This window comes from Hyalella azteca, unplaced genomic scaffold, assembly GCF_000764305.2.
Source record: "Hyalella azteca isolate HAZT.00-mixed unplaced genomic scaffold, Hazt_2.0.2 contig7914, whole genome shotgun sequence".
In the NCBI taxonomy this organism is placed as follows: Eukaryota; Metazoa; Arthropoda; class Malacostraca; order Amphipoda; family Hyalellidae; genus Hyalella; species Hyalella azteca.
This window is the reverse complement of record NW_025938023.1, coordinates 180-14,297: the sequence shown is the minus strand read 5'-3', so window position 1 is coordinate 14,297 and position 14,118 is coordinate 180. Positions and strand designations below refer to the sequence as shown.

The 14,118-nt window shown below is 38.3% G+C and overlaps 1 protein-coding gene across 1 annotated transcript; it reads right to left on the bottom strand.

Moving 5' to 3' along the window:
• Positions 1-1,151: 1,151 nt before the first annotated feature.
• LOC108676420 (glucose dehydrogenase [FAD, quinone]-like) lies at positions 1,152-12,347 on the bottom strand (the record flags this gene model as incomplete). The annotated part of the gene is made up of 9 exons (XM_018164494.1): positions 11,948-12,347; positions 10,305-10,411; positions 7,321-7,422; positions 6,650-6,839; positions 5,940-6,071; positions 5,515-5,636; positions 4,751-4,807; positions 4,237-4,350; positions 1,152-1,320 (listed from the first exon to the last, which is right to left on the bottom strand). Coding segments are annotated over exons 1-9 (1,120 nt in total), but the record flags the coding sequence as incomplete, so codon positions are not given.
• Positions 12,348-14,118: the final 1,771 nt, after the last annotated feature.

Below are 14,118 nucleotides of genomic sequence, written 5' to 3'. Positions count from 1 at the left end.
AATTGGTTAATTTTGTTGGGTAAGATTTGAAATGATATTGTATGAGGTTTTACTAAGGGATAATTGGTTAATTTTGTTGGGTAAGATTCGGGGTAAATGATTGTGGTAACCTATGATTTAAGCTGTTTATGGAAAGTGTGACGATAGGCTCCTTTTGCTAGCTACTATTGGCCAATAAGCTCATGGTAATTTTCAGACGAGAAATTTTATGGAGTTGCAAGACGAAAACTTCTTAGTCCTAAGGCTAAAAAACAAATGGTTAAAGAACATTGAGACGAAATTAGATGGGTTTTTAGGCAAGAAATTGGGTTAAAGAAATCTAGAATTTTCGAATATTATGACTTTCAAACACCACAGAATCATTATGTTTGCATTTATCTAGTTTTGTGTACGTGATCGTGCAGTGCAACTTGGAAAACTTTAAAACTAGGAAAGCCGATTAGAGACAAGAATGGATCAAGAACACCTGAAATCACAGGATGAAATGCACTAAGACTAAGGCACTTGGTGCTTAATTTGGTTGCTTGTGGGTGCTAGGGATTGATTTTTGATAGATGGTGTAAAAGTTGACAGGAAATCGGTCAGTAATATAATTAATATTTTTGAATTGAAATTTTAATTTCCTACGAATGCATTGATGATGATGACAAGCGTGATAAGTACGTAGATGTAGGACCTCAATTGTTAGGTCAATATTTTAGTCGTTGGCTATGGTCGGTTCTCGTGATATTCGTTGGCTATGAAAATATCGTCGTCGTTAGCTGTGGTCGGTCGTCTGAGCGATATTTTAGAATTTTTCTCATACGTCGCGCCCTGCAATTTGATGAGCCTCAACTTACGATAGACGAGTAGTTGAATGTTTATCTCATTGATACGGTGATGGTTGAGTTGGATTTCTAGTTGAGGGTATTATTATTCTGTCGAATGTTCTAGATACCCCCAGGAGGCCCATATCGGAGGTTCATCTCTGTGTCAGGTGCACGAATAAAGTACCGTGGAGTGCGTGTAATTATTTCAAAAACTATAGCGATAAATTGTAGACAAGTTGTATAGCTCTTGAAGGAAATTTATTCGTAGAGGGCTATCCATCGACCTTAGACCCGAATCCGAAAGAAGAAATAGACGTAATATACGATTGAAAGTGAACTTACCGGTCCTCTTCTCCTTGTAGTCCTTAAAGGTTTGCGGGCTTAGTATGGTGCTTAAGGACGTTGCAGAGACCTCGTTTGGTCCCATCTTAATCAGCCAGTTGAGTCCGTGCAGGGTCATGTGGTCCTGGAAATTTTTACCCACACCTGGCACGTCAACCCGAGGTTTTATCTGTCACCAAAGAGTTATACAGCGTACATATATAGACATTATTCAAAGCAAATATGTTGTCAAATAACTCCGATAAATGATTTACAGATCAAGTTGTTATTTGTATGATTTTGAGGAATAGTTCATTAAATTTTATATTGAAAGCTATTTTAAGGGGTAATAGGTAAACACCGCGATTAATTGTGACCGTCCCGTCTGTCACGAAAAGGGACGCAGCCGTGCACCACCAAATTTATGCACCAATCGCCCCTGACAGGTACGCCTAGCGTATTTCCGGATGACCATTGATCAGCCGCGGATTAAGCCATCCGTCATTAACCAGCCCATGACAAACCTCTTGCTTTAAATATTAGGATCTTTACGCCACCATATTCTGAACCGAATGGCTCAGAGTGTAATGATCGTCCACCACTGAACGTTGCATCGAATCATCTCTTTACACCCTGACTTCAGCTCGAACTGTAACTAGCGGACAACAGACTGCGACCAATCAGGCCAGCTCGCCTGTGGAACTGCATGAATCCTGCCGTGCACCACCAGACGTTCACTTTTAGCTCACAGCATCTGGGGTTAGATTTCATATAGCATACAGTGGGGGGAAATAAATATTCGTACACTTGAAAAATCGTATTTTAATGTATGTAAGTACACAAATTGAACAGGAGAAGTGATTTATATTATGTATAGAGGCGCATTGTATTCAAAAATATCATCAATAGAAATTAAATCTCAATGCAACAAAAATTAATGCAACATGTTAACTTCTTCGGGTGAAAAAAGTATTCGTACAAAACAATAAATCCGCATTATTTTAATTTAATACTTGGTTGAATACCCTTTATTCAGCTCAACAGATACCAGTCTATTTCTATACGTCTCGACCAATGAATTGCAGATGCTGACTGGTATTTTATACCATTCTTCTTGGCACACCACCTTAAGATTCTCAATGTTTGTTGGGGACCTTTTCTTAATTTGAATCAACTAATTCTATCGCGTTGGAAGGAAGGAGAAAGTTCTAGGAAGATTGCTAGCCACTTGAATGTTCCTTTTAGTACAGTTGCTTCGTTCATTGGACGCTTCAAGACCCGTGACAGCGTTGAAAACCAAAGACGATCAGGTGCTCCTAGGAAGATTTCTGCACGATCTGCTAGATTATTGGGACGAAAAATCCAAGAAAATCCACAGATTACTCGAGGAGAGTTGCAAAGTCACCTGAGTGCCTCAGGAATTCAAGTAACCAAACGAACGATAAGCAATGAACTTCACAGAAACGAATTAAAATCACGCACCCCAAGAAAGACCCCACTCCTAATGAAACGACATCGAGATGCCAGGCTGAAATTCGTCAAGGAGCATAAGGACAAAGACTATGCTTTTTGGGAAAAGGTTCTTTGGACGGACGAAACAAAAATTGAGCTTTTCGGTCGAAATTATCGTCACCATGTGTGGAGGAAAGACAGTGAGTTTGGTGTAAGTGAGTGAGTGAGTGAGTGAGTGAGTGAGTGAGTGAGTGAGTGAGTGAGTTTGGTGGTGGCAACATCATGATCTGGGGCTGTTTCTCCGCAAAAGGTGTTGGTAACATATCACTTATAGATGGTAGGATGAATGCTGCAAACTACCAGAGCATCCTGGAAAATAATTTGACGACTTCTGTTGAGAAACTAGAGCTACCTGGTGATTGGATTTTCCAGCAGGATAACGATCCTAAGCATACTGCAAGATCCACAAAGAAATGGTTCGCTGATAGAAATGTACACGTTAGGGAATGGCGAAACCAGTCGCCGGACTTAAATCCGATTGAAAATTTGTGGCGGTATTTGAAGATTAAGTCATAATCATGACATAAAACATCTCGTTTTATGTCATGATTGCCTATTGACGCAAACGCTATCGATCCTATATGTATTGCTACTGCACAGGCTACAATAAGTCTCAGCTAATTCAGTACCGGGATGAATGATATTGATTTTCTCGATTTGCATTACTTTTAAGATTGTCATTGTATCTCAATATCATCTTAGGAACTCCGTTCTCGCCGGGGAAGTCCTGTAGTGACTCTCACTAGTATTTCTCTTGAATTTCATAGTTAATTTTATTCAACCTTCAAACTCGTGATTATCGAGCCCTGTAACAATATCTTACTTAATCATCTTGATCTCGATTACTTATTTCGGATTTCATCAATTTCATTATAAAACCATTATAAAAATATACAGTCAGTTAATCACCAAATTTTGAGCACGAATAACACTCGTGTAATTACTGAATGATGAAGTTTAGTAAATGTCGAAATTATTTCATGTTAAATCGTACCAGAAAATATTGTGAAATTTCATAAGAACGCAAGTGAAGAACCATTTGCCAATTACGCATTGGGTAGCCTAGAGCCATTTTCTAGACGAGGCCGTGGGGTAAACGTCAGCTAAGGGGTAAGCTGCTAAGTTCTTCAATACTCAATAGAATTCAATTCTTTTAATGCAATAGAATATTTCAGGTAACTGTAATAACTGAATTGTGTTTGTATTCTTTTGATATTGTTACTCTAATATGTTCATGTCATGTTTGTATTCTAATGACCAACCGCCCGTAGGTGTTGGTCGGGCCGTCATTCTTCATCTCATCAATATAGATACTAAATCTTCAGATTCTTACTCAAGCCTACTTAATGCATATTTACTACTATCAGTAGGAAGAGGGACGGTTGTTATCACTTATAAATCTCAATTCACACTTCTTAAACAGCCCTCTAGTAAAATCTAATTCAATGGATGTGATCTGTTTGGTGGCTTGTGGCTGATAATGTTACAGTCAAGAAGTGTTATAGGCTACGTTCACGAGGGAAGGGATCATGATAGTCCTTTCGAAGCTCAGCAGTGGTGGTCTCCGACAGGCGTCCCATGATTTGTAACTTACCCCAACTGATCTGAGGTGTTCCTTGGGCCCAATGCCGGAGAGCATGAGCAGCTTGGGGCTGTTGATGACACCAGCACTGATGATCACTTCTTTACGGGCGAACGCTTGTTTAACCTGCACAGTTTATTTAATAAATGCAATTAATAAATGAATAATTGAACAATAATTAATAGAAATTAATTATGATACAAGTAAATTATTATTATATAATGAAAATATTTTACATCAAGGTCAATCAATATTGCAAAAATTACCCCGATTTAGATATTTTCAAAATTTTTTTTTTTTGAAAATAAATTGGAGAAGAGGGGGATTGAAAATTGAAGTGGGACGATTGGGAATGATGTACCTAAAAAATGAAAATAAATCATAAATGTCTATGAATGTCGATGAATAATTTGCAGGGTTTATTACTTAAACTGATCTAAAGTGGCCCCGAGGCATGTACCAAAATAATTTGATTCGGATTCTGCGATTCTATAATTGAATTTAAATTGAGAACTCGTTGACTTACCCGACCTCCTTGCATGTAGCGAACTCCTATAGCTCTGTTTTTGTTGTTAAACAGAATCTGAAAATAAAGGGAAACTCAGTCATGCAAAGCTTTCAAATTGTGTTTCCTAAACTCGGTAGGATAAGACTTTTCGAACGACGATGTACATATATAAATTTGAATATATCTATTAAGGTTGTGCTAATTCGTCATTGGTCTACATGAAGACATTTTCCGTGTAAATTAACCGCATCTTTTACATGATGATTGTCACATTGATTTTTCTTTGTTAAAATTACTTCCGAACGATGGACTTTACAGATTATTATTATTGTTTCAACTTCCTTGCTTCAATACAACGAATTTATTCTGCAAGCAGGAATTTAATAAGTTGGCCTCAATGATCAGAGACTAATTCACGTATATACATTTTTCTTGATTACTTAGTGCTTTTGAAAGGCACATATTGAAGCGCTTTGTATTTAGGTTACCATTTCCATTTATTTGGCATGATAGCTAATATTGTGATGACCCATTTAAAAACCATGCTCTGATAGCATCGATTCCCTCCACCAGTTTGTTCTATTTTGGTTTGACAAAACAGATCGAAAGATGAGTACTTCTACATATATTTCAGTCAATTGTAATGTTCTGTTTAGATACTTATGCCCCCTTTCCTTATTTATCTTACGCCAATTTGGCTTTTATATATACACGATTACTACTAAGAACTTAGAGTCTTGATCAGACCTATTCCGACAAGGAAGTTATCGGCCAGTTTGTACCCTTATAACTTGCGAATCGGTCTGCAGGGAGAGATTTGGTCTGCTCAGGGTGGGCTTGAGATAGGCTTCTGCTGCTGAATGGCGTTCACCTTTCTTTGTAGTATAATCCGGCAGGAAATAACCTAAATGAAAACATGACCTGCTTTTCATTGAGACTCTAATTTGAATTTCCATGAATATTCCATCTAGTAGCATTAATAAAAAAACCGTAAACTTTCCCTAAAGTTAAAACTTTCAGTGAAATAAATTTGCACTAAAATAACGAATTCGTACCAAAATACGAAATAAGAAATTTCATTTATAATTCGAATACATTGAGGGCATCCAAAGATTACTCTATTTATCGGTGCAAAAGTAAAATCACACAAAAATTACCAATAAAGTGCAATAGGTTTATTGCGATGAATTTTTCGCACAATACTCACCGATTCTCTTTTTAGCGTTGGGGTCAATTTTTTCAAAACCCATTTCCTTGGCCGCCGCGAAGACATACTTGGAAAGATCGAACCAATTCGAGTTGGAGACCGAGAGTGGTCCTCCCAAACCATGATACGGCACTGAAAAGTTAAATGCGGTCAAATTCAATCAAATAATGAATATTTTAAATTGTCTAATACTAATTAGAGTGCAGCATGTACCGTGATGTACGAAATTTCTATATAAGGATGCAGGATTATTGCGCACAAAAAATTTACTGACAGATCACTATGTTGCTTTCTGGATAATTCAGGATAACATAAATTTTGAAAATATTTGAGTGCAACTTGAATAGTCTTACTCGCTTAAGCTAGAGAAGATGTTTAGTGGTAATTTCATCGAGATTTACGCAAATGTGCGCGAACCAAATAGAAATTTGTGTTCTTTTTAGAACCGCCATTCCCATCGCGCGTTAGAGGTGATTTGAAATATTTGTGACCTACTATGTTCATTAGCTAAAGGAGAATTCTGTTCCGCAAATTAGAACGAAACACGAAGAAAAATCTGCTGTTTTACCATTTGTGGCAAATCTACCTCATTTCAGAGCCAGAAGCTGCCGAGCGTGCCATATAATGTACTCTGCACACTGGCTTACTACAACATTCATTTAACTATACGTAGAGTTATCTGAGGATAAATATGCGGAAAATAAACTCACAGTCTTCAGCAGAGAGTTTTCCTTCATAGTTCTCGGCTTTCTTGAAGTATGGCAGGACAGTATCGTAGTCCCAGCCAGTGTTACCGAGGGCCGCCCAGCGGTCGTAGTCACGGCGGTTGCCGCGATAATACAGCATGTAGTTCACCACGCTCGAGCCTCCAACGACTTTTCCCGAATTTGCAACAAGTTTCTGCCCGTGATGGCATCAATAATGTTAGAAATATTTAAGAAGTTTCTCCGTTATTTTCAACTAATCGATTATAAAAAGAAAAGGAGTTTGAAGAATGTTTTATGCTTTCATTGTTCCAAGTAGAGTTCTGCTAATAAAAATAAATATATGTAAATAAAAATTAAACGCAGAAAATGACCCCGCATGGTTTCCCAGACAGATGAATAAAATGTAGTTATATAGAGAACGTAAATTTGGCATTGAGGCCATAAAATTGAAGGAAATTGACACTTTAGGAATGTTGTTCAATTTTCGATGATATATGAATGTCTGTTGCTGTTTAAATTTTGAAAATACATTTTTATTGCTTTAATTACCCTGATTTCTATCAATAGGTATATATTCTCCAATTGAATTCGCCAGCATATCTCTTGTGTATCAGAATTTGAATCTAAACCGATTTTTTCTGGAAAGAAATTCATCCTTTACAGTACATACGCACGTTATTTTCGTAGGCGTAAAGTGCATTCTTCTGACTGGTCGTCATGAAGTAGTAGTTGTAGATACTCATACGGCTGTATGAGTGGAAGCTGAAAAGTGGAATCTGTTGGAAAATTACCCCAATATTAATACCTAAAATATATAAATTAACGTTATATCGTTCATCGTTGACAAGGCCATTGGTGTGATATAGGTAATGGTCAGGTCCGGGGAGCGTCTGGGTAAAAAACTACCTCGGTTATTTACAGACGGATCACTTTGAAACTTGGTACACACATGTAAAACAGAAAATTAGACGGCTTTTATTCATATTAACTTTCTGAAAAAAAATATGAAAACGTGAAATTCTTAGACAACGGCCAAAAAGGGGGTACCTTAGAAAACTATCTCCTCCTAGGATTTTCTAGCTACAACATCGAGACATATCATTCGATGCCTAAAGACCATATCTGTCGATTCGCCGTAGTTTTTTTTAATTAGATTTTTTGTGGGTGGAGGGGCGTTTTTTGTAACATCTTCGAACGTTTTTCGATTTCATCCATTTCCCCCCTCCTTTCAAAATATTTTCAAAACTGTAACGAAATTGGGAAAAAGCTACGACCAATCACAAGATCATTTATTTGCAAATCGAACGATTTATCTCATTGCTGTAGCTTGAAAACTCTAGGAGGAGATAGGTTTGCAGTGACAATAAGTGTGAATGTTCAGTAGAGCGCGACAAAGTCCCGCGCGCCTCGACATAGGCATTCAAGGCTGCAAGACTAAGCGATACTGGAGCTCAATTTCTGTCAAGGATGGTTCGAACGACTGCACGAGAACCATCCCGCACGACTGCAGCCGGGTTACTGAAGCAGAGCGTGTTCAGACTGGCTATTTAACTGCACTGCCGGGCATTATTGCCTATGTTAAATGTTAAAGAACTCCACCATCCTTAACCCTTTCGCGATCTGTCGTGAACGCATAAACCAACGTAAAGAGATGGTTTTGGTACCGTTGGATAGGTCAGAATGTCAGCTTTAAGATGAGACTAAAAACCGGAAAAGCCAAATAGTCGATTTTGGACCCAGACGCTCCCCGTAATACTATATCACAATCTATGCAAAAATATTAAAAATACCATATTAAATCTAACCTGATAAGCGTCAGGTATGAACGCAGTGGAAAGTCATCTAGAAAGTATTAAAGTCCATACACCTGATTAAATGAATCAATGTACAATTAAAGTATTGCAATATTGAATGTAAGAGGGAAATTGCTCATAAAAAATGTACATTCTCGTTAATTGAACACACATTAATTTTTGAGATGTCATCGTGAATTGCGTTGGCAAGGTCCTTGCTGCAACTGCAGAGTCGGAATGCAGTCCAATAATACTGATATATCTTATATCTTCTTTAATATTGGCTCTAAAGGCCCGTTTACACTAGGGGCAACACACGAGAATCAAGTGCCTCAAAGCGCATGCAGAGGCGCTTTGCAGCCTCTGCATGCGCTTCTTGACCGATTGACGAGCTAGCGATTGACAGGGGCCATGCCTCATGCAATTGTGGACTATTCTTTGCTTTTAAATTCTTGGTTAGTAGATAGCTGTCTGTGGTCTAGTAGTAGTAAGGTTGATTGAGTACGCTGGTCCGGCACACCAAATGTCGACTAAAAACACCACTCTCGTTTGGAGTCACTCTCTAGTAGAGCGCCTAATTGATCTTGATAGAGAACACGAATGCCTATGGAATGTTCGGTCAAAGGAGTACAAAAATCGAAATGCAAATGATGTAAGTTATTTCTACATGACGTGTTTAGTTTATGTGATTTTAGCAACTCCTGACAATTTATGCATTACCGTTTAGCGATTTCAAAGGATGATATAATATCGGTACGAATATTGGAACTTTTTATTTAAGAATAGACTATTTTTTATAAACAGTATATTTTTGAATGTGCTAGTTCTCAAATTATTATGCCTATGCTAAATTCTCGTTTACGGCGAAGAATGACGGACCACAGCACACCCGAGAACAATGGCCCACAGCTCAAATTTGGTAACATCCATGCTCATTGACGTCTAGGTGGCAACTGGTGTTCAAAGCGCGCGGTCTCAAACTAAATAGTACAAATGTAGTGTGAACGGTTGTGCGCGGTGAGGCACTGCAGCAAACGACTCAAAGCGCATATCGTTGCCACTAGTGTAAACGGGCCTTAATGAACAGCCTGATTAACAAAATTGACCACAATAAGATTTTTAAGGGAATTTAGGCCAATTTTTTTGGTAGAAGAATGTGTAGGGACACTATTTATCTCTGTTATCAGTTTTATTAATTTTCTAGAATATTTATCTTTTTCGCAAAGCATCCGAGCTACTTATAGATTGACATTTTGTTTCTTCGTCGATTCAGTTATCCGTAGTATCATAACAGCCTGGTTCGCCAATGTTTGGGGTAAGACATTAAATAGCTCCAGTTATATTATCTAAGTTGTAATATTTACTTATATAATGTACTTCATTTATTCATCTCAATATGTATTATGCAATTAGTATTATAGCCGTTCGTTCATTCTACAGGTGCAACCTCCATACTTAACCAAATACACTTTGAACACTATCCTCGGCAAATTCGTGTTATAATCCCCGTTCTAAGTTCTTAAATTGTAGCGGTTTCGAACCAATTGATCCGCTATAAATGAATATAATTCAATATCCCAATATATATTTGAAGAAAGAGCAACGAAATTCAAAAGTTGTAAAAGCCCTAATGTTTATGCAAAACCAATACAGACTTGTTGAAATAACACCACTTAATCTGGGGCACTATGATCACAGTTTTGATTACCATTTCCTAACAGTCGTCGGACTGGTTATAATTGCAGCCAATGACATACGTGCGACTGCGTACATCGTACATGATGTCATACGGCGGATGATCTCAGATATAACGGCTATAAAGAAGCCGCCTTTGCATGACAAGGCTGTTCGCCAGAGCTTCTCACCTTGCTGACGGCAGGCGGTTGCCCACCGGCCTCGAGCAGCAGCACTTGCCACGAGCGCACCTCTGACAAGCGCGCAGCCAGCGCACAACCCGCAGAGCCTGCGCCCACTGCCCAGTTGTTGATGTTAACCTATTAATTCCGTTATATTATTATTAGTATTACGGTTTATTCTTCTTCTTTTTTATTATTATTGTCATTGTTATTATTGTTATAATTATTATTAGTAAGCACACTTCCGCTAATCCGCTAACCGCTAATTAGTGAAGTTAACTTTTTCCATATCGGATTAGCTTTTCAGCTACCTTTCAAAACCATTAGCGGACCAATTAGCTTCCGCTCCGCTAAATTTAGTTCCGCTAGCTGGCAGTCCGATAAAAATGTTAAAAAATCTCTTCTGATTGAAAATTCAGGTGTTAATATTTTATGCTGAGTATTGTTAGCCGTGTGCCACACTGATGGCTGACTACGTCAACATATGTACATCAATCAATCACGTCTTGTCGGACTACTACATATTGTACTAGCACAAGACGTGACGCAGCATTGAGACGCAGCATTGGTTGACGCAGCACTGAGAGGCTGATGTTCATCAAGGGCAAAATCATCACCTCGAGGAGATGAAGGGCAAGCCAGAGTAGGAGCAGTGCGTAACCCTTTTTTACCTGTTTTTTTTCTTACAATTTCTTATTCGTTTAATAAACTGTATGCTGAATGTCAACTACTGTTCAATTTAATTTGTTCATATAATTATTTATGTACATTGTTCATTTTGATCATTATCTGATCTTGGCATGCTACACCTTTCTGGAAAGCTCCTTGTCAGTGCGTAAGTGAATTAATATTTATTTATCATTATATATTAAAAGTTCAGCTCTCTAGTTCTGTTTTTCAGAGTTTCAGAGACACAAAAATTTAAGCCAAAGCTAAATTGATATACTAAAAGTTAGCGATTAGCGGTAAATTCAGCTAAAATTTTCGACGATTTATCGGTTTAGCGTCATGAAAGCTAACTTTTCAGTTAGCGAATTAACGATTAACGAAGCTAACTTTTCGGTTAGCTGTGAACCCAACTGACCATTACTTCTTTAATTGACTTGCCTATCTATAAAACAGAAAACAACATGTTTCCAAACCGTGATACCTTTGTTCTTAACAACGTGTTGTCAGACCGAGTTTTAAGAAAAATGACGCTCAGATCACAATATTCAAATAAGAAGAATTTAAAATATGTATACCTCAACAAATGATTTATAATACAACTGATATTTTGTCGTCATTCAACATTCAACTATAATGAACAGAAACCATTATCTATTCTTGCCCAACATTCTTACTAAGAAATACCACTCGCCTCTGAGTGGCCGAGAGTTTAAGATCAATTTTGTTGAAATAGTGAGTTAGAGGTTCAAAACTCGGATTAGCTGTGAAAACTTTGATCAAATTGGCAAGTTCGCCGGTTGAACCTGGCTACCGGCTAGAGGGCAACATCGTATAATCAACGCTGACACCACAATCATCGATATTTAGTCTAAATACTGAAAAAAAGAAACAATTCCTGGCATGATCAGCTAACTCTGGTTCAAGTAGACCATCTATATAAGCAATTTCTGCTCCTGTAAGGTATTAAAAATTCGTGATCTCACCGACGATGAAGTCAAAGACGGCGTCGTCCCCGACGTTCGTGGTCGGGAAGACGGTGGGCTGCAGTATGAGCGTCGACAGCGCCGCCATAGCCTTCAATGCGATGTTCGCGGGCCACATACGCGTCATGACTAGCGTTTGAAACTTTATTTTGTCGTTGCTTTTATTATGTTTTCAAAGACACACAAAGCTACCTATGAGAGCCTGGATGGGCAGAAACTGTGTTGCTGATTGCACGAAGTCGAGAAATTTTGCAGAATGGGCTCTTGTATAAAATTCGCAAGCGACTAAAATGATTCAGTCATCCATGTAATGGCAATCGTAATTGTAGTTTCGTTAATCGCGAGTACACTACAAAGTTGGTCTATTCTAGCATTGTTGTTGTGCCTCATATAACTCATCTGTAAAGTAATTGCTAATTTACTGACAGATAACTTTGAAACTTGGTACACATATGTAAAAAATAAATCTAAGAATTTTTTTATTCCTGTGAATTTTTCAAAAAAACTGACAGAAAACGTGAAATTGTTGGAAAAGGTAGCTAGTCCCTGGTGTGACGAATTCGTCACGCCAGGGCGTAAGGGGTCTAAAGAAAGATATTAATAACTAAGACTAAAAATTTTGGTATAGAATTAACTCAATGGGTTTATACCTATGGAGGGATCAAGTACGTGGGTTTTTACTTATTTTTTATTTCAGATGATAATATCTGAGGAAATTTATCAAATTTGTCTTTTATATAACTTGTGCTAACATTTTAGCACATATAAACTATATGTGCAAGCTGTCTCAAAGTCCCCCGGCTCAGCACACCTCTTAATGTCCCATTGTAGTAGGGCTCTATTTATCGTGCTACCAGCAATGTTGTGGGCCTGAGGGTGTTCGTTGCAAGGGTGTCAAGAAAACAAGGAATTGGTGATGGTCTCCACCTCCCTTACAACCATCATAAATCACTTATTTATTGGACTTTTCCTTGTTTTTATTTAACAATTTATTAACACAACAAAAAGAATTAGGTATGTACATTGAACCATTGAACAGAGAAGAAAAAGTACAAGCCCCAAACCGAGGCCCCGGGGTCTATAACCTCAAATAATGGTATTTTCGAGTTTGCCTGCTTTACCCAGTCTGAAAAGCAAAAAAAGATTAACATGATAAACGTAAGGAGTGCACTAAATCCATAAAAATATCAGTTACATTAAATTTAACATGATTAACTTAGTGATGCATATCAAATAGTGAGCAGTCTACTATGATGTCAACACTGAAATTGATAAATACTTTTGCTTTAATATCGTACTTTGATTTCACATGATATTGCATCTCAGGAGAGGGGGGTTTGCAGGACTAGCCTCTGGATCACAAGCGTGGATCACTGAAATGTCACCACTATTGCCAGAGGTGCTTTTCTCTCCAGAAAACCCAGAGAACATAGTTGATTCCCTCTGTGCAACAAGATCCTTTTCCAGGCTGTCAACTACCTCGTTTAATTAAGAGCTTGATGGCTTGCTGCTGCACAAATCTTCCAACCCTATAAAACATTGGTTTGATCTTTTCCATCGTTCCACTCATCTGACTTGCAATGGTCCCTTTCTTTGATACCTCCTCCAGCGGCGAGACATCCCAGGATTCATTGATTCGAGGCACACCACTCCAGACGCAGAAAGATCTTTAAGTGAAAATTCCTACTCTGCCTTTGTACATTCTTCAAGTTGCTCCATGCTATCTGTCCAAGAACTTATCTCCCTATGAAATAGTGGGCCGTTATGTACTGTTAATGGTATCGTTGGCACTGGCGCTCCATCCCGACTTTTGAGAGAAACCATTCTGGGCAGAGTGTTCATTATTTCCTGGGACGTCCTACTAGAGAATCCAGAAAAACTATCACTTGATACACCAGAGGTGAACAAGGAATTTGACAGGAGAGATTCAGACATAGCCTGGGGCGGAATAGACTGGCCCTCTTCATCTGAGCTATCATCCCAACCTGAACACAGATAAGGTGGCGACTCTTTCCAGCGCAACAACTGATTGTAATGTGTACGGCTGGTCTGGCCACTTTTTAAGTGACGAGTTCTGAAAGTGACCTTATTGGGATTCACTTCATCTACCCGAAAAGGCCCCTCATATCGAGGCTGGAACTTGTTAGTTGAGCAGTTCCCCAACAAGGGGA